Here is a 26,104-nt window from a genome sequence, read left to right on the forward strand (position 1 = left end):
GAGGGGGATGCAGGAAATCCTGCCAGTACACGTGTAGTCCGTCTAACTGATGGCAGGGGACACGGATTGCAACGCACCTTCCGGCGCGTGAGGTGGGGGAGGGGTCCCTATTCGGGCGCCAAAATGACGTAAATAATTAATTTACTCTCTTAATTTCTATGCAGGTAAGTACTTAATCAATGATAACTCAAGTAGAAGGAAAGAAAACAGAGTCCGTGGTGTTAGAGTTTCTAAGGGTTTTATTCCTCATAAAGGAATCAGGATATCATGTTCTGACCACCACAGGGGTGTCAGAAGGGATAGATGAGCGCGCTCTCGTTTATTGACATTACATAGCTTACATACTTGATTTACATCATAAGTTTCAATGTGAGAGGCGTAACAGCTGAGAGAAGACAAGATAACAGTATACACGTGGTACCAATACATCATCAAGAGGCGTAAACTAGGCGTGAACTAGAGGTGTGTGCTAGAAACGTCACTGATAGGTGACGCAAGTGGGTGGCACCAAGGGGTGGTGCTAACAGAATGTTGCAATGTCAGCAGAAATCGGAAGCTTGGATGCGCGCGCAGCTGCATGACGTGTGACTGACGGGGTGCAGGGGTCTTGACATTTACACTGACGGAAAGAGACAGAAGTCTGGCATGTCAGATCAACTTGTACTTCTATCATATCTGATATCTGATGTTTAGGAACTATACTATCTGGGCGGAAAGGTCTCTAGGGTAGAAGCTATTCTATGCTAACTGTGGATGCGTGTATAAGCGCCTGAGTGTCTACATGTGAAGCGTGGGGGCACGGGGCCTTCCATGGCAGCATGGCAACGGAGGCTATGAATTACTTGCATTAAGACAGATCGGCCCTTTTGGCTTTGCAGCTGGAGAGGATGTTTACAGGATCTAGTAGGCAGGAATGTATTCTCGGGGAGCGGAACAGATAACTCGAAGGTTATAGTCAGTCTTGGCAGAAAGCAGGCTTGGGCTGAGCGCAAGGGGCCGCGCTGAATATAGGACATAGTTCATGAGTACAGAGGTAGCCTGGGCAGAGCCAGGAGCCACAAAAGAGGTTCAGATGGCAGGAATTCAGGGCCTACTCTGGCTAGAGCAGGAAAAAGTGAAAAGTGTACTACAAAAAGACGTTGGCATAGCATACTTAGGAACGGACTATATAATCCATTTATGGTGCGTCTGAAAGAGGACAAGTTGACGGTGGACGCAAATGTATTTGCGTCTTCATAACTGGCACAGGAGGGAAGTTACATGCACTTTAAGCTGGTACATGGAGTCGGTGGGGTACGCGCTAGGGAACACAACATGGCCAAAATTTAATTTTCCTCAATGGCACACACGCTGGATCCATGTTTGCCTATGATAACAAAAATAAGCATTAGGGAACTAGACAGCAGTACAAATGGGCGTTCAGGGTAGGGGTACACACCCTTTATTGTGCAGAGGACTTTTGTATCCCAACATGGAATGATACATCAAGCAGCCAATAAAATGAGATGAGAGAGTAATAGTCTTTTGGGCAGAGCCAAACAGCCGCGGCCCGTGGAGGGAGTTACGGCGGGGCAGGAAGGCGGGGGAGGGGAGGGCCGGGGTGGGGTTGCTAAAAAGCAGAATATGGATAATTGGAGGTAAGTAAACAATTTAATAAATAAAATGAAGTTTGTAGCGCGCCCTGCATCGCAAAATGCGATGCAGTGCGTGCTCCAAAATTCGTTTTTATTAATTAAATTGTTTACTTACCTCCAATTATCCATATTCTGGTTTTTAGCATCCCCTACCCTGCCCTTCCCCCGCCCCACCTTCCTGACCCACCGTAACTCCCTCCACGGGCCGGCGCTGAAGCCAAATCCCGCTCAATGTATACTTTAAAGAATTGGTAACAATGTGAAAGCTGACAGCTGCTCTCTCAAGCTCGACCTAAAAGCAACAAGTTAATAGATTAGAAAAGAGTGAAGGTGGCTAATCTAAACATAACACTTAGAGGCGGTAGAACAGAGAGAAAGCACAGAGAGGCTAGTCAACAGCTGAGAGACGTGAATAGCTGAGGTGATTAGTAAGAGTTCATGGAGGAGTAAGTTCTGTGAAAATTGTTGAAAATGCGGGAGAGTCAAAGAAAATCAGAGGCATGTGTTTGGCTTACGTTGCACTTTAGGATGTCTTCCTTAACTAGTTGATTAATTCCAACTAAAACTCTATAACTTAGTGTGAAGCATTGTGTACAATGGAGGCCCCTTTCACCCCATGCTTATGTTGGCGATTTTGGGCTGTTGGAAGATAATAGTTTGTGTGTTTTTCTCCAGTATGCTTCTGCTAGGATAGATTGAATCAAGGGTTTACCAATTAAAACACAATCACATTTAATTCTTTAAAACTGAAAATATTAAAGGGAATTCACTTCAAGTATGTTTTTCTTTTCAAAGACGTTTTCTCTATAGAGGTTATCCTTATGATGAGTAGTGCCAGATTTGACGGTGGTGTTTGTGTGTACTCCTCTTTGTTGGAGGGTTGTTCATATCCTTTAGACTGGATGAAATTCTGGCGCTTAGAGTAGAATTACTGCTGTAACCTTTATCAGATTTATTCATAAAGTGTCTGAGATATTTTGGACAATCACAAGTTCAAGTATGTTTTTCTTTTCAAAGACGTTTTCTCTATTGAGGTTATCCTTATGATGAATAGTGCCAGATTTGACTGTGGTGTTTGTGTGTACTCCTCTTTATTGTTGGAGCGTTGCTTGTATCCTTTGGACTGAATGAAATTATGTGCTTAGAGTAGAATTTCTGCTGTAACCTTTATCAGATTATTTCCTAAAGTGTCTTAGATATTTTGGACAATCACAAGTTCTGGAATAAATGGGGAGATTACAACAAAAAGGGGTTGGAGGTCATCTAAGCCAACAATATTGTGGTTCAAGAATATTGAGGACAAAATATCAAGGGTCATAATACTGAAAGATATATGCATATAGGGAAGTATATATTTAGTATTCTTAACTCCACATCTACGTACCTTAAAAATATATATACTGCGTAGGTACATATATGTGGATTTAGGTAAAGAAAATCTCCTAGACTTATTTCCCTCTCAGTATTTTATTTTTGATATTCTGTTCTCAGTATTGTGTCCCATCGACATTCTGGTTTAGATATTCAGGGGGCACACAATAGAAATAGTTGAGATAAGAGTGAGGGCAACATTGCCAGAAATAGGACTTGGAGAAGGAGATCCTGGTTGTTTTATTGCACAAGTACAGATTGGGATGCAGTTAGGGGAGCGGGATAAATGACAGGCCTGAAGCATTATTTCATGTGTTGGAAAGGTTTAAGATAATAAAGGGGAAATAAGAAGATGGTGCAGGGTCACTTGTTAAAAGGGTTGAGAGGGAAAGTATATTGACAAAAAACAGTTCTAGGGTATATGGTTACCACTGCTTTCTGAGGTACATGCACCTAATACCAGATTTCGTGCCAGAATAAAAGAGACTGTTAACTGTGAAAACATTTGTTTCATGTAATAAGCAGTAATATATTCCTTAAGGAAGAGGGGTTCAGAAGCTGTGCAGGATTAAATGCCAGACACTGCAGGATTCCTTGAATCCCTACTTTTTACGCATGTGCTGTGTTGTCAGGTTTTCTTATGGAAAGAACATCACTGAGAAATTGCATTAAATTAAATTGGGATCTGAAAGTGTAGGTAAAAATCTGTTAGGGATCATATAACTCAGCTTTTCTTTAGATAGCCTACTTCGCGAACTGCCATGATCTGTACACCTGGACTAATACCAAACTTGTGTGCCTCTGCGTCCAAAATTTACAGTACTTCTCAGCACTTGGTGCTTCCTGAGGTAACTACTGTATTGTGTGGATTACATGAATTGTGTGCATTCCATTTGGAGTACAGAAAGTGTGATGGCAGCCAACGATGTTAATTATTATAAACGATCATCGTATTTTAGGTAGTGTTTGAGATTGAATAGGATACTATAATCATTTTTCATGGCGTTAAATGTTCAAGTGAATTGAATATCTGTGTGTTAGTGCTTTTTTTCAAGGCATCTTACATTCGTGAATATATGTAATGATCTATTTTTTAAATGTGATAATAATTATTTCATAATTTCATTGACAAACGGCTGGTATGTATTGATTGGCATAGCTTGCCCCAGCACCAAGAATTTAAAGAACTTAGCGTTCATTTGTCTCACCTGTATTAGAGTTGCGATAGCTGCAAGTGCAGAAAAAACGTCCGTTTATTTGTTTGTATTAGTAAGTGAACAATGATCTTCAAATATATTGTGAAACCCAGTCTGTCTTTTATGCCTCTGCATGGGTAAACCTCATCATAGATTATAGGAGGGGGGTACACAGAAATATCGTACACTTCCTTTTAAACTTAGATGAAAGAAGATTTGATCTGTATTGTTGTGACTTGGCTACAAATGCAGATATAAGAATGAATCCTGTTTCCTGTTCTGATGATTCAACAATTAATGAGAGCCAGCCTCCCTATTGGAGTTCTCGCACATATTCGGAGATCATTTATTTCCATAGTGTGAACTAGAAGCATTGGAATGAAGTCAGTTTAAGGAGAGTCTTATTTGTCTTTGCCGTTCACCAGAAGATTTCACCACACAATATTTGACATTTGGGAAGTAACAGCACCAAGATCGAGGTTTCTCCATGCTAGGCTTAACCAACAAGTAGCTCGTGAATACTAGTATCTCTCTAGCTACCTGTAAGTAACTCTCCTTCCTAAAACCCAGCATATTAAATGAGAAGCCTTTGCTTGGTTTAATGAATATACGTTGACAAAATGTGAATATTGTGTGGAGTCTCAGAACTCATAAGTTGTTTGAAGAAAAATGGTCGAATTTACAAAATATATTTAGGTTTAACTTTGCTTTTTATTGACATCTTTAGTAGGGATACAATTCGTATAGCCACCTCACAATTTGCACTGTGACCTCATATCCAAAACATACATCCCTACATTTGTTATTATCTGCGAGGGTGCAATCCAACATATTCCCCCTAAAAAGTTTTGGGGCAAACCTAATATCGATTATGTACTACGTAGTAACAAGAAAGGCAATAGTACTCAATATTGTAAAAAGGTATTCAAACAACCCCCCCTCCCACCCTGCCCTCCCGGGAACTGGTTTGCACAATGCCCATTCCAGCTTTAAAATTAGTGTACCAGGCAAATTCCGTATCGAATCTCGAGGCCCAGTGGTGGACTCCTGAGGTGCCGTGAGTCGAAGGAGGCAGAGGTACTTTGGGCATGCAATCTCATTGAATTCAGTGGACAAAAGGGATACTATCGGTTGCCAGACCTCCCGAAATCCGGTGGCGGAGTTTGTGAGGGAAGCCTGTATCCGCTCCATCCCCAGGATATGCGATAATCGATGCAACCTCCCTGTGTGCGTCTGAATTGTCTGTGTCCCCCAGTGCGATAACATTTTCTGAAGTGCTGCCTCTAGAGCTAGGCCCATCTGCTTCCCTTTGCTGGACTTCAGAGGGAACGTCAAGGGGTTGGGTAGCCCCAGCACTACATAAGCCTGGAATCTTGGAATCTGTGTCTCAAACTGCTGGTCTATTTTGTCCAGAATCGTGGTGCAATATGAAGGCAGTTCCCTACATTCCCATAGCAGATGTACTAACGTGCCCTTTTCCCCGCCCCCCCTCTAGCAAGTAGGGCTGCGGTCTGGGTTCCCTTTATTCTGGCGCACCGGCGTCAGATACCAGTACGTAACGATAATAAAAACAGTTTCTTTGCTGGCGGAGTTTTACGCTGTATGTTTGGCCCTGTAGCAGATTTCCCTCCACTCTTTCCTCGTGAGTTCCCTTCCCAATTCTTTTGCCCAGCATTTCTGACTAGCAGTGGGCTGAGTGGGGATTGGCGGATACAGCATATCATCTAATTCAGACATCATGTTCTTATCGGTGTGTTTTGTCACTAACCGTTTCTCGTACATTGTCAGTTTCCTGTTGACTTTCATATGCACTTATGGGTGGAGAAGCCAGTGTCTTATCTGGAGATAGTGAAACCTTTCTGTCTCTGGGAGGGAATAATCCTGCCTTAGGTGGAAAAACAAAGTGATCCCCTCTACATCAAACAGATGACCTGCCGCTTGGCATTCCGAAGTCCGCCACGCCGAGAACGCCTTCCTATCAAACCATGGTGTAAATTCCTTGTTATCGAATAGATGAGTCATCGGGGAGGGAAAAGTTGTTAGCCCCCTTCTACTGGCCACCCAGTCCCGCACCTGCAGTACTGCGTTCGTGATATGTGAGCCCTGTAGGTTCTGTGGTCGGTCTGCTCCTTTCAGAAAGGGAACCTTCCATAAGGAGAGTTTCGCTAAAGCTCTAGCCTGAAATAGCCATCTCTTTTTCGATTCTGGTCTACTCCATTCCACCAAATATCGTGGTTGAGCAGCCCTAAAATACTCTAACGGATTCAGGATTCCCAAGCATCCCTCTTCTGATCTCAAATGCCCCAGCTCCCTCCGCATGCATGTGCGTTCTCCTGCCCAGACAAAATGGAAGAATTGCTTTTTGCAGCAATTGAAGTGTTTCATTAGGAGGCCAAACTGGTAGTGTTTGGAACAAATATAAGGCCTTTGGGAGAATAGACATTTTAACCGCAGTCATGTGTCCCAGCAGTGACAGCTGGTGCTGCTTCCAGTTCTGTAGCTCTCTCGTTATCTGTCGGACGAGTTTGGAATAGTTTAGGGTGATTGTCCGTTGTACAGACGGAGCCAATTTAATTCCTAAATATGGGATGGACTCCATTATCCTAATCCCTGAGAAAGTTCAATCTCCCGTCCCTGTGGCTGCCCATCGCCTGTCTAGTCAGAGGATCAATGACTTCCCTACGTTTACTCGGAATCCGGAAACTTGACCGAATGACTCCAGTTCCCGTAAGAATGCCGGGGCAGAGCGAGTTGGGGACTCTAGAGATGCAATGATATCGTCCTCATATAGACTTATTGCATGTTTTACCCCACCAAAGGGGATGCCTGTAATATTCGGGCTGTCTCTAATTTTCTGGGCCAATGGTTCAAGGTATAAGGCAAAAATGAGGGGCGACAGAGGCCACCCCTACAGCGTCCCTCTCTGGACGGCAAAAGGTTGAGACGATAGTCCCTTTACCCTAATGGTTGCGGTGGGCGAGCTAAAGCAACTCATCACCCAAGCCCTGACCCGGTCCCCCAACCCAAAGTGAATCATGGTTTGGTCTAAAATGTCCCAGTCAAGCCGGTCAAATGCCTTCTTGGTGTCGACCGAAAGCAGAATGTTCGTGCAGTGAGCCTTATCAACCAAGTGGAGAATCCTTTTGGTGTTGTCACTGCTCTGCCTATTTTGGATTTTATTTATTTATTTATTTTGACGGTTTTGTGTAGTGTGAACAAGACCCTTGTGAGTATCAGAGCGCTTTACAGGGCAAATAAAGGTGAATGACATATACATATAAATACAATGAATTATGTGAATACAGTAATGGTAACTATTAGAGATTAGCACATATCTACAAGATTGTATAAGAAAAGTTAAAGTGAATTTTGACATGAGAATCAATTTCACTTCTTTTTTTTAAAAAGCAGCGGACAGATTAATTCTCTTTTCTGGCGGTAAGGCATTCCAAAACCTGGGAGCCATTCCTGAGAAGGTATGATTGTACGTTTTCGTCTTGGAGAAACGTGGTTCAAGTAGAAGATTATTAGAACTCCTAGTAGATCTGTTACCACCTCATAGTACTAGTTTCTCCGCTAGGTACCTCAGGGTTTTGTTATGTAATACCTTATGTGTCATACAGGCGCTTGTTAACTGGATTTTGGGATCAAAAGGTAACCAGTTGAGGGCATGAAGCTCAGAGGAAATGTGTCAGTTTCTTTTGGTGCCTGTGATGAGTCTAGCAGCTGTATTGATCGAGGGTCTGAGCAGAGCGGTCGTTGATTTGGGAAGGTCACAGAGAGCGATACTCCCATAGTCAACTCTGGGAATTACTAGAGTTTGAACTGCATGTTTAAACTTATTTGCGGGTATGAAGGGTTTCAATTTTCTCAGGGTGTTTATCTGGAAATTTGCTCCTTTTGTTGCAGCGCTGATGTGCTTTGCATATTTAGCTTATTATCCAGGGTTATTCCTAAAGATTGGGAAGTAACAGATTTAGCGGATTAGATGAGGAGAGTTTGACTGTCGAGTGCAGTTAGGTGCTTCGTCCACTCACGGATGATGGTTGTTTGAATGGGGGGAGCAATTAAGAGGAATTCTGTCTTTAGTGTGTTTAGTTTTAAATCGTTCTTAGCTAGACAGGTGTTTTTTGAGCGTTGAGTTAAGGGACTTGATGCCTTCAAGAGAATGGACCTTAATGTAGAGTTGTGTGTCGTCGGCGTACATTTGATATTGGATATTTGCGGAGTTGAGAAGCTCAGTGAGTGGTTCCATAAACAGATTTAAGAGTGTTGGGGAGGGTAGATCCCTGGGGTACTCCCAAAGTGACTGGGATGGGGTTAGATAAAAATTGGTTGATCTTGAGTCTTTGTGTTCTATTTTGGAGGAAGGAAGTGAACCAGTTTAACACCGTTCCAGATAGCCCCATTCTATGCTTCAAGAGGTCAAGTAGGTCAGGGATGTGGAATTTATTAAAATATCTACTTGTCCATGGGGCAGGTTTGCTTCATAAATCTACTTGTCCTGTAACAAAATCCACTTGTCCCTTTGGTGACATGTAGCGCTGCCACAAATTATGGTAGCAATCTCATTATATAAGACCTCTTATATAGCCTCTCTGATTATGCCAGGGCATATACCATAGTAGTGTTTGAATATTAGTAATCATTTTATGTTGCCACGTTTCCGCGGATCTACATACTGGGACTGACGATGGTGGTAAGCAGTAGTTCCAGGGTTGGAATGCCCTTTTAAGTCTGTGCAAACCTACCAACTTGCATGTTTTAAGGGTTTTCAACAAATCTTCTCTAATCTTTCCCATACTGAGAAATGTTAGAAATTGTCTCCTGAAAGTGGCAGACTTAAACCTTCTTTGAGAGTTGGGAAAAAAGTAGTTGGAGGGAAAATGAACTTTCAAACATCCAAGTTTTCACATGAGCAAATCTACACATGCATATTTGTTCATGCTAAAATGCAGTTCACAAATATTTTGTAGAAGTACAATTTCTTGCCCTACTAATGTAAATTCTTGTGAGTTCACGAAAGCCAAATACCAAAGGTGCACTTTTGAGACTTTCTTTAATAATTCGGCCCCTAATTTGGTCTGCCGTTAACCATGACCTTTTGTGTTTATTAAAATTTGCTCTCTCTCTGAATCGGCTGGCTTCACTGTGAGTGAGAGCATTCTGCTTTTTCACAAGGAGCATATCGGTACACAAAGTAGTTTTGTTTAGTGCCAGTAACTAATGTGGCAGTGTATGCTTTTTTGAGACCAAAAACAATTTTTGCGTTTGACAATGTTTGTTATAATGGTGAGGGCCCGCCATCTCTCACATCAATAAGGTTTTACAAAATCCATGCCAAAACATGTCACGCATTGCCAAAACTAAAAAGCTGACCACCAATGTCAGCCCTACTTGCTTAGCCAAGGCTTGTTTATTTTTGTTTCCCATAATCTTATTGAAACTGGTTCCACAAGTTTTCCAAGAGGAATATTTTTTGGGATATACTAGCATGCATCAACACATGTTACTAAATGATACTGCAAAGAAATGGTACCTGAAATTTTACAGTAGTTTAGCAAAATCTTTTTTTCCCTACTTTCATTTTTTAGGATCATTTTATATTGAAAGCAAAGAAACATGAATCTTGCTTTCAAGCTTCTTCAAATATTTGCATCTAATCAGAGAGCATTCAGTGAGCATCATGCATTTCCTCACGTTGCAAAATGTTGAAACCGTGTGTACATAAGTTCATACTGGAACCACTGTCAGTAGTGCCGTCAGAACGTATATTTACTTAGAGCGCTCACCCTAATAATAAAGACTTTCAATTAATAAACCATTAATACAAGTTTGAACAGCATTAACACATGCACACAAATATTAACTTAACTACAGGCAGTACCCTTCCCTGATCCTTTATGTGGTACTGCAAACTGGCAGCCAAAGGGTTTCTGCTGCAGTGGGTTGGGCCTACTTGTCCCAAGGACAAAATACACATTAAAACTTGTTGCCCTTGACCCCAAACAATATGTCCTGGGCGTCGGGCTATAGGAATTCCACAATCCTGTAGGTTGTCGTGTTTGACTGTATCGAAGGCTGAAGATAAGTCAAGTAGGATTAGCAAACAGGCTTTGTTTTGATCCAGTATTTGTAATGCGTCATCTATTATGTGGGTCATTGCTGATTCGGTACTGTGCCCTGATCGAAAGCCTGATTGGAATTGGTCGAGGAGGTTGAAGTGGTCTATGTGGTTACTAAGCTGCATGTGGACACATTTTTCGAGTAGTTTGGCCGGGGTCGAGATGTTGGATATTGGTCGATAGTTATTGAGGCCTGATAGGTCCGCTGATACTTTCTTTAGGATGGGGGATACCTGACCAGTTTTGAGGATGTCTGGGATGGTTCCTTGCAGAAGAGAGGTATTTATAATCCAGTCTATAGGGGCACTAGCAGTGGAATGAAGGTCTTTAAGTGGGATGATGGTAGAGGGCCTGAGAAATGATTGGAGGGATTCAGAGTAGTGAGTGTGTTTAGGATAGTTTCTTCGCTGTAGAGGTTGAAGGCAGTCCAGGAGGCGTTGTTCTTGAGGTCGAGCGTTGCAGAGCAGTTAAGCGGGTCCCTGGTGTGGTCAGTGAGGAGATTGTGTGTGGGTCGATAAGGGATAATAGATCATTAAGTAGGTCTGTCTTTAAGTTTTCAGTCTTTGTTGTGAAAAAGGAGGCAAGATGCTCGCAATTGGGGAGTGTATCAGGATTGTCTCTGGGAAGTGGGAGACGCCATTAGATTGAGCTTTGATTATTTCAAACAATTTTTTGTGGCAATTCTTAGCTTGGTCTAATTGTTTGGATATGAAATCAGCTTTTGAGCATCCTTTTGTAGTAGGCATTTCTGGTGCTTCTTAGTAATTTGAGGTAGACAGTGGATGGGACGGTTCTCCACTGTCTTTCAATTGCTCTCAATGATCTTGTGTCTTCATTTAGTCTAGCATCATACCAGGGGGTTGAATTTTTTGAGGTGACTCTTTTTAATTGTCGGGGAGCTAAGGTGTCAAGTACCCGGTTCATAGAGTGAAAGTAGTGATTGGTCATATCCTGTACATCCTTTAATCCATCCAGTGTGGGCGTGAGGATGTGACTAGCTGATGTGATATCGACCGGATTGATGTTTCCCAGGTACCTCTTCCAGATTTTCGTTCTTGTGGGTTGGACAGAGAGTAGGTTAACTACTTCCTTGGTATGGAAAGTGATTATGTAATGGTCGGACCAATCGCAAGGGAGAATCGATTCCAGGTGGGTAGAGTCTGCTTTGGAAATTACTAGATCAAGGATTGAGCCTTTTTCATGGGTGGGCTGTCACAGATTTGGGACAAGTTGTAGTCGGATAGGAAAGCATTGAGGCTATTGACCTCTAGGTCGTCCGGATTGTTTCAGTGGAGGTTGAAGTCCCCCAGGAAGATCTGTGTATTCTGTTGTCCGACATTTGTGGCTAGAATATCCATCATGTGTTCAATGAAGGTAAGGTTGTTACCAGGCGGATGGTAGAAAGAGTGTAGTGAACATATTGGCTTGTTATTACTAGTAATGTGTAGGCAAAGGTATTCACAGGAAGAGAACACCGGGGAGTTGGAGCGGTTCACAGAGAGGTTGTTCCTATGGATGCAGGCAATACCACCACCTAGCCTATCGGGTCTATCTAGTCTTGTGATGTGATACGTTGGGGGAACTAGTATGTCTAAGATGGGCGTGGATGATTAGTTTAGCCAAGTTTACGTTAAACTTACAAGGTTGGGTCGTTGGTCATAATGAGTTCAGCTATATCAGTGGCATCACATGCTGCTGATCTACAGTTCAGTAGGATACATTTTATCTGGGCCTCGGTCGGGGTGTTGTGCTGGTCATGGAAGATGGGTACTCTTTTGAGGTTGTTTTCAAAAATACCTCTGGTAGTCTGTCTTGTAATTCTGGAGGGATCGGAATGGATGGGTTGGAGTAAGGACAGTTTCTGTGTATTCTCCGTATGCACAGGTCTAGAGGATAGGGAAGGGATTCGTAGGAGTGAAGTAGGGAAGTAAGATAATTTGGTTATTGGGTTTTCTTTTCCCTGATTGGACTGGATGATGCATTGGGGTATGGTACTTTTTCTGGGAAGCACCTGAGGCAAGGGGCAAGTGCAAGGCCGCTGAATGGGTTTCGCTTGTGGCTTGGGTTGTTGCCAGATCAGGTCATGAAGAGTTTGGATGTCCTCTTTTATTTGTTGTAAGGATATTAGTATCTCATCTAGTCTGGGGTCAGATGTAAGAGTTGTCATATTGATAGCCTGGCCTGTGGTTAAGTGAGGAGGGGTTGTAGCTTGTGTGGTGTCCCGGGCGTGACGTGAGCTGGTTCGAAGAATGGTGGATTTTCAGTGTGGTAGTCCGTGGGGAAGGGAGGGGTGGAGAGGGGACGTGAAGGGGTATTGATGTGTGATTTAGGAGTATCTGATTAATTGTGTGGCATGGTTGCGGAGTGGAAGTTTCTGGGAAGGGGGAATAGAAAGGGCATGTGAGGGGGTATTGGTGTGGGCTGTAGGAGGAGGGACGGTGAGATTCGTATTTCAGGGAGCGGGATAGGGTGGGACCACGGACTCAGTAGCTGTGTAAAGAGAGATTGGAGTAGAATCTGGAATTGAGTTAATGGGGGAGGTGGGGAGGGATGAGCTATCCAAAGAGGTGACGAAGATGTGGTTGTGGAGATGGGGAGTGGTAGTGGAGGGCTTGGGGGCGTGTGGGAAGGCTAGGGACGAGGTGATGCGATTGTGAGGCAATGTGCGTGTAGTGGAAATTGTGGTGGAGCTGGGGGGGAGTAGTGATACTGCAGATGTGTGGTGTATTTGTGCTATGGGATTCCAAGGGAGAATGTCTAGATGGGGAGTCAGGTAGAGAGTCAGTAGAGTCAGGTAGAGAGTGGTTTGTTGGGGCGGTGGGAAAGGGTCATGCAACCTTTGCTTTGATGATCGGGAGGATATTGTCCAGTATGTTATGGTCTGATGCCTGCATGAGGATGATCCCATTATGATAAATGGTAATTGTAGAAGTCGCTTTGTAGAACAGAGAGGGAACAATAGATAATGTAAGACCATGTGCAGTTTTCTTAGTGGATGCAATTGAGAATAGGGTGAGAAAGGCTTTCCGCCATTGTGCTCTCCTTTTGGTGTAGAAGATAATGTAATTCGTTATGTGTCCTGTGTTATATGAGAAGTAGGGGTCAGAGATTGGGAGTTCTGGGTGTGATTTTAGTAGATTATGTTTGAAGCCTTTGGCCGCCTTTTTTTAGAGGGTAGTAGGGTATTTGATGGAGTAGGTGTGTTGGTCCATCGGCGCCATAGTGTGTGTTTGGGTTGTCAGGGAGGTGGGGTGAGAGGGTCAGATAGTGAAAGAGGTAGAATGGGAGGAGATCTATTTGGAGAGTATGAGTAGTAGTAGGCCTCTCTGTTTGTTACATCAATGCATTAAGAGGATAGGGGTTCTGGGGAATGAGGTCAATGAGTATGCTCAGGAGTGATTGCCTAATGTATCAGTCATTCCAAGATTGCTGCTTGCTTATCTAGTGAAGGAGTAGATCTGGGGATTAGTCCTACCACTCTTTCCATGCAGCCGAACTAGCTAGGCATAGCCCTCTTTCCATACTTCGGAATTACCTTGGTCTAGTCCTCTGTCTGTTTCTGTGGGGGGTAGATCGAGCTTGGCCCTCTGTTTCTGTTTGGTAGCATGCTGTGTCTATTAGTCCTCTGTCTTTGCCCATGTAGTGGTGTGAGTTAAATGGTCCTTCCTTTAATTAGCTTATAAAGTTTGCCATTTTGAAGTTAATCTGTTCCGGCACAAAATGGTGGGGCTTGTAATGTTCAATCGAGGTGTGTCCACCCAAATCACCTCTGAATTAGGGGGCACACATGAGGGTTTAGTTCCTAGGGGTCAGCAGCAGTGAAACCAAAAAGTTTATTTGTGTGAGTGCCAAGAGTAGAGCTTGCTTGATTAAAGTGGCAGCTCCTTATAACCGTTTATCCCATGAAATCAGAAAGTTTATCTAAACGTTTGTTTGCATGACACCCGAGCGCAGAGCTTGCTATTTTAAAGGTGGCATCTCATTATCATCGGTCTTTCCGCACGTTACACTCAATGCCCCTCAGCATGAGAGCTTGGTCGCAAGGAGACATCCAGCGCAAGAGCCTGCACCCCTGCTGCAGAGGGAGCCTTTGGGTGCACTGATCACTGGCTTGGCCTTCTGTGAAACTTTATAATATGCATGCAGCTGGGGATTGCGAGCGAGGGAGGGTTGGTCGGTACCTGATTAAAATCCTGTGGCGTTGATCTAACGAATGTCCAAAATACATGTTGGCTGTGCTATCCGCTGCATTGTTGCAGTGCCTCTCTACCCCAAATATATCCGTTGTAGTACTCTGGAGGCCCTGCCACTTGCCTCTCCCCAAGACTCTGCTCTCTCCCTGGCTGCCGCAACTAGTCACCTCTTTGCTCTCACGTTGGTGCCTCTTTTGGGTTACCTGCCGTGTTCACCAGGGTCATATCCGTGCCAGTTGTTTATCAGACCTGTGCGGCTTGGCGTTAAGGCCCTGCTCTTCGATACCCTGTCCTTGCGGGCCTGCCCCCCCAGTGCAGTGGACGGAAGGAGTGTGTTTGGAGGGATCGGTGGCCGGTGATCCCCCCTGTCCCTGAGTCTGGGGACCCCAGCCTCCCTTCTTTGTGCGGCCTTTGCCCACGATTAAGCTGTGAGTGGTCACCTTTGGGCGGTCTCTGATCGATCTCCTCCCACCCTTGCGCTAGAGGCGAAGGACACCTTACCCGGGTGTCCTGACGGGTGCCTAGCTTTCTGCGGCGCCAGAAATCATCTCCCGTCTCTGCTGCCCGAGGATGCTCTGCTCCCCTTCTTCAGTGTCCCTCCTTGGGTTTGACGTGCTCCCCCTGATGGAGGGCCCGGCTGCCATAGTCCTCCTCGGTGCCCCTTGGAATGACGGCACAACTCAGCAGCCCAGGGAGTCTCCGCTCCTTCCGTACCCAAAAAGCGCTGGCTTGTCCCGGGCAGTTCCGGGCTGCTGCTCTCCCCATCCTCCCCACCGACCAGGTACCTCGGGGGATTCTTAGAGGGCAGGCCCAGTACACATGGGCCGCTTCTTCTTCCCCAACCTCAATCCATCTGGCATCCCACTCTGGCCGCCCGCAGTGTCTCTCTACACCAGCCCGACTCTCACTGTTGTGCCCGGGTGCTCCCTCTTGGCGGAGATCTGTGCTGGTTATTCCCGGGATCGCGCTGATCTCCACCCCAGGCCGCTGTGTGCTTAGCTCCCTCTGGGCCGTTCCGCCAGCTGCTGGCCTTTCGCTGCTGTCGTGCCTTCGCGCTGCTGCCCTACCTCAGGCCCGGAGCAAAGACGCAGTAATCGCGCTCACCTGCTGGCTTTGGTCTCCCGCTCCGGACAACAGCGAAGTGGGATGGCAACAGTCCCGGCTCCATGGGAGCAGGCCCGGGTTATCATTGAGCACCTTGCCGTGAGACTTTGCTGGCGAGCGCTCACTGCCGGTGACCTTCCTCTTCGTCCGGAGCGTCTCTGGTCCCCGAGCAGCCACTGTTCCTCGCTCTTCTCTCCCGGACCCCGTCAGCTGATGGCTCTAGCCGAAGTTCAAATAAAGGTGAGACCAGCACGGGTCAGGTCGCCGCTGTTGTGGGTCCAATGGCCTCAGCCCCAACGTTGTGGGCCCCGGCCTGAGCCCCCTGGGTCGCTAGTGAGCTACCTCTCTTTGCAGACTTCTCGTTGTCGCCCCTGTCCACCAGTGGCCTTCGGATTCATGCAGCTGTGCCCTGGTGTGCCGCCTCGAAGATCCCATGCAAAGAGCAGCTTCCTCCGGCCCTTCCGAGACTGGCCGCCATTTTCTCGCTCCGGCCTTGCATCTTCCCAGAGCTCGCTCTCTGCCGGGAATGGGCCCCAGCTCCACTTTACCGCCGCTTTGTTGATTTTAAAATCATGGAATTGTGTATTCCTTAACCAATTACTTCTACCCATCCCTAGCCACCACGAGTATACCCATCCCTCACCCCCCTTTATGCAACCATACTACTTCTTCAAATGCATAAACTGTTATCGATTCTTGAGTATATGAAATAAATATACTGCAATTGAATTACTTTTGGCGCTCTTTCTTGTTACATTAACTGTATGCATGATATTGTTTTCTTGGAACGTAGTTGTTTTTCTAAAAGGCACTAACTGTAGACCTTATAAAGCTCTTAATTCTTTATATGGTAATAATTATCAGTGTTGATTATTTTCTCAACACACTCTAGGCAGACTGTGATTCATCTCTCCTTATAAAGCAGTCATGGACCACTTTTTCATAACTAGTGCTTGGCATAGGGGCAAGTTATACTTAGCTCAGGAAACTATAACTGGTGAATTTCAGTATTTTAGAAAAAAAATGCTACTTTTTAACTGACATTTTTTACCTAACTGACATCACTATAGCTTTGTTTTTTTTTGGTGAATGAATGCCTATGTTTTTTTACCGTGAAGTAAGATATTATTACCAGAACTAACTATAACGTCACTTTAACGTTTGTTTTTTGTTGGATTTCTGAGTATTTTTTAACATTAAGTAGATCTTATTACCCTATCTATCCATAATTTCACTTTAACCTTTGTTTTTTGAGTCACTTTCTAGGTTGTTTTTTAACACAAAGTATGATTTTACTTCCATATACAATTATATTAACATCACTGGCCTGTGGCAGACAAGCCCTGCACCCAACCCCACCCCTTCCTTGCCCCCATCCATAGCCATCCAATAAGAGTGCTCATGACAATACAATTGAGTATCACTTTAAATAAGGCAGTTCTATCGGCTTTGTCAATGGGTCACCACACCAATATATATGATGGCAAGCCTAGTGGATTTTTCAAGGTGCGGCCACATCAATGTACATGGCTAGCTTATGAGGACCAATAGAATCCAACAGCATATTTAAATGTATTCATCATTAACCCTTTGGCTGCTGCCGTCGGCCAACGGTCGTCACGTGCACTACCTTGGTAGTGCTGTGAACGTCCGTTGGCCGACGGTGCCCCACCCGTTTTTCGAACGTTCAGCACTGGAACTGAACGTTTGACGCAGGCAAGGTGTTAATAACTTGCATTGCAATGTTTGTAAATACATGCTGAACTATATTTAAAAAAAGCTCATTTTAAACCACATGTTTAGCATTTTTCAAGGAGATAGTTAATTTTTCCTATTTTTGTGCTCTCAGCCTACTTCAAGTTTGTGGAAGAAATCAGTGTGAAACCCATGGGTGATCCAGAAAAGTTAAAGATTTTTGAAAAGTAGACACCATTTTGAATTCAGCAAGGGGTCATATGTGTACATCTCACAAGGTTTATCCAAAGAAACTAACTGTTGAAATAAAGAAATACTGAAAACGAGTCTGAAAAAATGGGCATTTGTGACAATGTTTTCATTTGTAACTTTTTGTCACAATGGTAAATTTAATAAAAGCAATATATCATTACGTCTGCTAGACCCTTTGGGCACAGTTGTTTTTCATTGTATAACGAGTATACGCCACTTCAGAGTTATAAATGGGTATCAAGGAAACCTATGTATTTGTGAAATGGGCACAAGATTTGAAGTTTAGGAGCAGTGATTATTTATATATCTTTGAATTTGTGGGTACCCATACTAGCAAATGATTTAGAGGGTATTTTCCAAAATGTCTTCTTTGTTACACACTGGCTTACATTTGGAAAGCATAAATGCAGCGAAATCCAATTGAAAGTACCAAATATAGTACTATTCTATGCTCCCACATGTCTTCTGATAAAAATGGCACCTCACTTAAGTGAGTAGGACTAGTGCCTGCAGCAAGAAACGACCCAAAACACAACATGGATACATCGCATTCTTCCCCTTAAAACTGACCCGTTTTTTGCAAAGTAGGTAACTGTGGATTTTGGGCCCTAGCTCAACCGGAACCTAGGGAAACCCAGCAAACCTGTATATTTTTTTTTAAAGTAGACACCCAGAGGAATGCCAGATGGGGTGACTTGTGTGGCACTTATCAGGTTTTTTTTACCCAGAATCCCTTAAAAACCTCAACCTTTGATTAAAAAACACATTTTCTTCACATTTCTGCGGTGGAAAGCTGTGGAAACTGTAGGGCGGGGGACACAAACTTCCTTCCACCCAGCATTCTCCTAAGTCTTCAATAAAAATGTTAGCTTACTAGTGTTGGTAGGCCTAGTGACTGTGATAGGAAGCGGCACAAAACTCAACAAGGCTACATCACACTTTTCCACTCAAAACTAGCCCTTTTTTTGCTTTTTGCAAAGTGGGCAGCAGTAGATTTTGGACTCTAGCTCAGACAGCACCAAGGGAAACCTAGCAAACTTGTAAAATTTTTAAAACCAGACACCTAAGGGAATCTAGGATGGAGTGACTTGCATGGTTCTCACCAGGTTGTTTTACCTAGAATCCCTTGCAAATCTCAAACTTGGACTAAAAATCACATTTTCCTCATAGTTCTAGAATCTGCGGGGAGCCAAAAACTTCCTTCCATCCAGCATTCCCCTAAGTCTTCTGATAAAAATAGTTCCTCAATTGTGTGGGTAGGCCTAGGGCCCGCGGACGGAAACAGCCCAAAACGCAACATGGATGCATCACATTTTTCCACTCAAAACAAATCCGTTTTTTGCGAAGTGGGTAAGTGTGGATTTTTTAGGCCTAAACTTGGGAGGCACCTTTGGAAACCTGTTAAACCTGCACATTTGTAAAAACTAGATACTTGGAGGAATCCATGGTGGGGAGCCTTGCGTGGCTCTCACCAGGTTGTTTTACTCAGAATCCCTTGCAAACCTCAAACTTTGACTAAAAAAACACATTTTCCTCACATTTCTGTGATGGTAACTTCTGTAATCTGCAGGGAAGCACAAACTTCCTTCCACCAAGCATTCCCCTAAGTCTTTTACCGTAAATGGTACCTTACTTGTGTGGGTAGGCCTAGTCCCCACAACAGTAAACAGCCCCAAACGCAATATGAATAAACCACATTTTTCACCAAAAGCTGACCTGTTTTTTGCAAATTGGGTAGCTGTAGATTCCAGAACTTTCCACCACAGAATTGTGAGGAAATGTGTTTTTTTAACAAAGTTTGAGGTTTGCAAGGGATTCTAGGTAACAGAACCTGGTGAGAGCCAGACAAGTCACCCCTTCCTGGATTCCCCGAGTGTCTAGTTTTTAAAAATGTATAGGTTTGCTAGGTTTCCCTTGGTGCAGGCCGAGCTAGGGTTCAAAATCTACAGCTATCCACTTTGCAAAAATAGGTCAGTTTTCACTGTGAAAATGTGGTGTGTCCACATTGCGTTTTGGGCTGTATCCTGTTGCGGACACTAGACCTACCCACACAAGTGAGGTACCATTTTTCTTGGAAGACTTTGGGGAATGCGGGGTGCATGGAATTTTGTAGATCCACACATATTCCAGAACTTTTCACCACAGAAATGTGAGGAAAATTAGGAGGTTTTTTTTTTACAAAGTTTGAGGTTTGCAAGGGATTCTGGGTAACAGAACCTGGTGGGAGCAAGACAAGTCACCTTATCCTGTATTCCCCTCTGTGTCTAGTTTAAAAAAAATGTATAGGTTTGCTAGGTTTCCCTAGGTGCCGGCAAAGCTAGGGTTCAAAATCTACAGCTAGGCACTTTGCAAAAAAAGGGTCAGTTTTCACTGTGAAAATGTGGTGTGTCCACGTTGCGTTTTGGGCCATTTCCTGTCGCAGCCGCCTGGCCTACCCACACAAGTAAGGTACCATTTTTCTCGTTAGACTTTGGGGAATACGGGATGGGTGGAATTTTGTGGATCCACGCAGATTCCATAACTTTCTACTGCAGAAATGTGAGGAAAATGTGTGCTTTTTTTTAAAAGTTTGAGATTTGCAAGGGATTCTCGGTAACGGAACCTGGTGATAGCCAGACAAGTCACCTCTTCCTGGTTTCCTCCGGGTGTCTAGTTTTCAAAAATGGATACATTTGCTAGGTTTCTCTAGGTGCCGTCAGAGCTAGGGTTCAAAATCTACAGCTAGACACTTTGAATAAAACGGGTCCGTTTTCACTGTAAAAATTAAGTGTGTCCGCGTTGCGTTTTTGAGCAGTTTCCTGTCACGGGCACTAGGCCACCCACACAAGAGAGGTATCATTTTTATCGGGAGACTCAGGGCAACTGATATTACCTATTGACTTTCAATACATTTCTGCCTTCCAAATGGAAGACAATGTGTAAAAAAGAAGTCACTTTGAAAAATGTCCTACAATTCTCATGCTAGTATGGGTACTCATAATTTCGGAAATGTGCAAATAGCTACTGTTTCTAAACTCTATATTTTGTTCCAATTTCAGAAATACATAGGTGTCTGTCATCCTCATTTTTCACTGTATATATTTTCCCAAATCAAATGCTATATACCCGGTACATAATAAAAAATCATTAAAGATGCTGCTCAGTTATTTGCACTGGGTGTGTCGGGTTCTTGGTAACCCTTCTAGTCCTATATATCCCCACAATTATAAAGGTCCAGCGGATGTAACGATATATTGGTATCAAACATTTGTCATACTTAGAAGAAGTTACAGGTGACAAAATTGGAACAAATTACTGTTTTTTTAACTCATCTACACAAATGACCCCTTCCTGAATTCAGAATGTTGTATATTTTTTTTAAATGTGTAACTTTCCAGGATTCTTTATTGCTTTCGTACCTATTTCTGCCATTAATTGGAAGAAGGTTGAAAGCGCAAAAATAGCAAAAATAGGCTATGTCCCACTAAAATTCCAAAACTGTGTAAAACATTTTGGTTTTCTGACAAAAGTCTGTCAATCCCTGAAAGCTGGGAAAATGTTGATTTCAGCCCCACAAACCCGTTGTTGATACCATTTGCAGGGAAAAATACTGGACTGTTTCATTTGCAGCACTTTTCCCATTTAAAAAAAACAAAAAAACATTTAGCTATATTTTGGCTAGTTTCTGTTCCCCCCCAGGGGAATCCACAAACCCTCGGTACCTATAGAATCCGCATGATGTTGGAAGAAAAGGGCGCACATTTGGCATGGATACCTTGTGTGGTCAGAAAGTTACAGTGGCCTAAGCGCACACTACCCCAAATACCCAAAAAAAGGCTTAGGGGGGGGGGGGGGGGGTAGCGGGGGGGATGGCGGGGGGAGGCCTAGCAGCAAAGGGGTTAAAGATGTCGCTTTTTGTTTGTCTATAGTTCAGCGTACCCTCAGGATAAAAAGAGAATGCACTCTGAGGCAGTATACAGTGCTTTTTTCATGTAAAGTTCACTCTGTTGTGGTAAAACACTGGGGTTTGCACTTTGCACTGTAGTAATAAATGTCTAAATGGGCATCTATTAGTACAGGTGCTCTAAATAACATTTATTTGAGTAACTTCTATTGTCACTGCAAATATGTTAAAGCAAAGATTATAGTTTATCAAAGTTTATATGTTAAGAATTGGTGGCATAGTTCGGAGGTCATAATCGTCTGACACATTTGAAAATAACTTTGTGCACACAAATCTCACAATTTATTTTAAAAACAGGAGTCGATGAGGTTGTATCATTCATTCACAGTGTCATGTATATGGACAAGGTAGGGTGTATTGATTTCTGGTTTGCAGTGCTAAATCCATACACTGTTCGTGCCCTAGTGAAATTGACCCCTTCCATGCTGGATATGTTTTTTAACACGCTTGGCACCTCATGAGGCAAGCTAACCAATTTCTGTCATAAAGCAGTGTATATACCATGTCTCCTTAAGGTACTGAAGTTAAGCTGCCGGATGACTTTTTGCTGAAGCCATCCTGCTCTTCGCCATATTGTGAAATCTAGTTATCCTTTCCTTGTTTTGTTCTGACTCATTGGTTGATTTAATATGCTTTCAGATTTCCATTTCGTGGTGCATGGGAACTGTTCACTCCACTGTCAGAAACGTTCTCAAAGAACGAAGCAGAGGCATTTGTGTTTTGCTGTTGTGCTGACATCCATGACTTATTCTTCGTTCATGCAGGGAAGATATTTCAAAGTTATACCCCTGCAGTCTTCCAGGATTCATGTCATTAACTAACAATGTAATGCGCAGAAGTGATCATAATCATTGGGTTGGGGCAATAACAGCCTACTCAAATATTGAATTACTGCGAGTGGTAGACGCGTGAGCACCTGCGCACATAGAGAGCGACTTAGATTGTGTGTTAGCGATGGAAAGCCCTAAAACTTTGTGTATTCCTATTTGTTCGGATGCCACCTGGTTCGGGGCCTCCTGATGTGTATGTTTCCGGTAGCAAGAGGTGTTTTGGTGTCAGATCGGTTGAGAGCGTTTGGCTGCAGACGGTGTTTAAAACCGGCGATTGCCCCACGGGTCTAAGGTCCCCCTGAACGCACAGAGTGCAGCGGTGTGAAAACGGGCCTTCTTCCACGGAAAAAGTGATGAGCTGTCGGCGAAGGCCACGTGCTTCCTGCATGAATATTCGACAGAGAGTCTGTGATCTCATACATCCATTTCAAGGGCTCGAGGAGCATCCTTACAGGCTCAGCGGAAGGGGCTCTGAAGGGCCGGGCGCGCCCAGGAACGTCTCACAGCACGCGCAGTGACGTACACACGGGATGATAAAGCTGTACTGCCAGGGTTGATACTCGAACGGGACGCATAGCGCTTTGACGTAACAGTGTGGCGCTGTGAATTCACAAGAACGTCATAATCCGTGATGCTGAGCAGGGCTTTATAGGCCCGCGCATTTCTCTTGAGACTGGTAGTCGGACATTACTATCAAGATGATAGCGGGAGTCCGAGGGTCTGGCCCTTGCTGACGAGGAAACAAGCTCCCCGGCCATGGGACCCGGGGCCTGCGGATTTCGCAGGCAGATGAGGGTTCTGCAGACAGGCTTCTGCTTGCTGGCCTTGATGTGCCTGAGCTGCGTGATCCACCTGTACACGCAATTACAGGAGACAGCGCCCAGCTCCGAGAACCTGTTACTCAAGTTCAAGCAGCAGCAGGAGACGCTCTCTGCCCAGCTACAAGAGGTGAATGAGGACCGGTCCAGGCTGGAGCAGGCCCTCCAGAAGGAGCGTGCGGAGCTCAAGAAGACCAAGGAAGATTTTGTAGAATATAAATTAGAAGCTCAAGAAGCCCTGAGCAAAGAGAAGGAAGACGCAATCAACCACTCTCAGCAAATGATCCTGAAGAACCAGCATGAAGAAGGGAAGGAGCAGCTCCTGGACTTGCAAGTGCAGTATAACCCTCTAAAGCACAACCAGAAATATGTGCATCTGCAGCATGAGAATGAGAAACACGTGGTGATGCTGCTGGATATAAAATGGAAAGTAATGGAACAAAGTATGGTTGTTCGCAATGGACATGAAGAGGTCCGCTATAAGCTGCTTAGTGGGCAGGAGCAGCTGAATATGATGCACCAGCTGAATGAAGCTCTTCAGAGGATACCAAGCTTCAAGCTGGTCACAGTCCGGCGGCGCCACCCATTGCAATTACGGACCTCAGATAAGAAGCCTTCCTGAGCCTTGGAGGCTGAATTGCAGCGTATTCGCGAACAGACTAGCCTACAAGCAAATACTACACTGACGCCGACAGACTCTGGGAAGAAAACCCCAGAAATGGAATCTCTCCGAAAATTGTTGGTACCCCGGACAGGGTCTCTTGAAGTTCTGCCACAGCCAGGTTTGCCTCTATGGCTAGCGAAGGATAGAGATGGCCGTGCCATGCGTTTCTAGGGGACGGTGAATGGCATCCAAGCTGTATCCGAGATGCTGAAAGCAATAAAGACTATATACTTCACCATCAGAAACAGTACCATCTACTATGATGAATTTTCGAACATGAATATTGGATATGACATTCTGACCTGGATGGTGGACAAGAATGCAATGCCTTTCCGCACTGTTGACGAGTACACTGGAAATCTGACCTTGATGCTGATTAGATTCAGTGGCACACGTTGAGCCAATCTTTGAAAGCCCTATACTCCAGTGTGTGTGAAAGAGAGAGGGACTGTGCAAGCTCTCAATCGAAGGGGCCAAATTAGAAATTTAACGAATATTGGATTCCACTCCATTCTTGTAAGCCAGGTACTGAAAGGAATATTACTCTCTCCCTTGCTGAAGACAGTAGTGGAAAATCTCTTATTCCCGGCCAACCAGGAGAGACTAATGGAAGCCAGGCTACTCTTCGCCATTCAGAGAATCCACTTGCTCTCAGTCAGCAGAGAGTAGTGGCAACTACTCTCCCTCTCTTAGTGAAGCATGATGGAAGCAATGCCATCCACTTCCTCCCGAGAGAGAGTATTGGGTGGTCTTTAAGTCTCCCCTTCCTGGCAGAGAGTAATGGAAGTTAGTGCAAACTTTTCCACTTTGAACAGAGCTGTGGAGCCTCCTCACTCCAGCCAACACAGACTAATAAAAGCCAAAAGAGAACAGCAGCAGCCTTGTCTTCTTCTCCACCCAGCCATTATACACTCTCCCTTTCTCACCATGGCAGTGCCAAGAGCCTACAAATATCCTTTGACCCTGAGAGGCACCTGTAATACCCTTTAATTTCAAGGGAAACAGCGGTATGATCAGACTCATCCCTTTAGAAGCTCTGGCCTGTTAGCACATCTAGCTATTTCCTCATTGCCTTAACCTGATATGGGCTACATAAGGAAGACCACTTTACATTTGCGAACTAATGATGCATCATTGGTTGTCAACCACTTGCAGGGAGGAATTCTAAAACGAGGCTCAAGGTCAATTTTCACAGGAACCTCAATGTTTCAGGTTCTAGGCCATAGAGGTCCTGCAGACTTTTTTCCCACTACTTTTTTTTAAAATTAGATTAGCCCTTTTTTGAGAAAGGTCCCTCTGCTACCCTTTGTTTTACATTTCATTTTTTGTCATGATGTCTCTGAGCACAGTGGCACCCTACACCTTCGCTATAGTTCTTAAATACTATTTCTTTGTTACTTACACTCATGATGGCTATTCTTTTCAATGTTCAAAGAGGGCCGCTGGACTGATGATCATCTCAAAATCTGAGGGACGTGGTCCATCAGCATGATGGAGGTAATGCTCTCCGCCATTCTGTCAAATAGAGTACCATCTTTCAAATGCTAAATCAGCCCTCAGTGAAGAATAATTATACATGAACTCAGTTTGTGGAATCTCACACATCCATTTGTCCTGATACAGATTGTAATAAAATATCAGAAATACTCAATTACACGATCTGGACTGCTTTTATCGACTTAAGAGTGCATCCTTTTTATACATATCTCTGTAGACTTTTTCCACATTTTTAAAAACCAACTGTAACAATAATTTTTTCTTCTAATGGATTTGTAGTAATACCTGTAATTGTTTATTGTGATTTTATCTCTGTACTTTTATGATATATTTTTATCGAATAAAGTATTACAACAAATATTTTAAAAAATAAAGATGAAGAAACAACAAAATCAGTTTATAAATATTGATTTGTATGTTTTCATAACATGTGCAACCTTTGGTACTCCATATTCCACTGAGTGACTTTAGAGCACTACTGGGAAGGATGTAGTTCCCCTCGGGAATTGGCAAAACCAAGAAGGACACCTCTTCATTTAATACCATGTGAGGGCTTTTAAGAGGACATCTAAGTGTGGTATTTACAAGGTAGAATGCATGTTCTGTGCTCATACCATTCAGCTCTCCTCCACATGAGAGACACCAAATAAACTATAAAAACACCTGTAGTTTACCATTGATATAAACTCACCTTCTAGAGTACATTGACAGGTTTGCCGGCATCATGGTAGGTATATGTTTTTTTGTGCATTAGTGCTATGCAAATGTCCATTTACTTAATG

At 43.9% G+C, this 26,104-nt stretch overlaps 2 protein-coding genes across 2 annotated transcripts in view; both read left to right on the forward strand.

The window, feature by feature from the left end:
- The window catches only part of KIAA0319 (KIAA0319 ortholog), a 993,525-nt gene that overhangs the window by 238,209 nt on the left and 729,212 nt on the right, over positions 1 to 26,104 (forward strand). The window lies entirely within an intron of this gene.
- Positions 23,100 to 23,783, forward strand: LOC147722607 (Golgi integral membrane protein 4-like). Its single transcript, XM_086966578.1, has one exon. It carries the CDS (start codon positions 23,100 to 23,102, stop codon positions 23,781 to 23,783), a length of 684 nt encoding a protein of 227 aa, XP_086822704.1.

Source organism: Lissotriton vulgaris, chromosome 4_1 (assembly GCF_964263255.1).
Source record: "Lissotriton vulgaris chromosome 4_1, aLisVul1.2, whole genome shotgun sequence".
Classification (NCBI taxonomy): domain Eukaryota; kingdom Metazoa; phylum Chordata; class Amphibia; order Caudata; family Salamandridae; genus Lissotriton; species Lissotriton vulgaris.

Coding starts and splice junctions, on each gene's coding strand:
- LOC147722607 (XM_086966578.1), top strand. CDS start 23,100: ATGGGACCCGGGGCCTGCGGATTTCGCAGGCAGATGAGGGTTCTGCAG.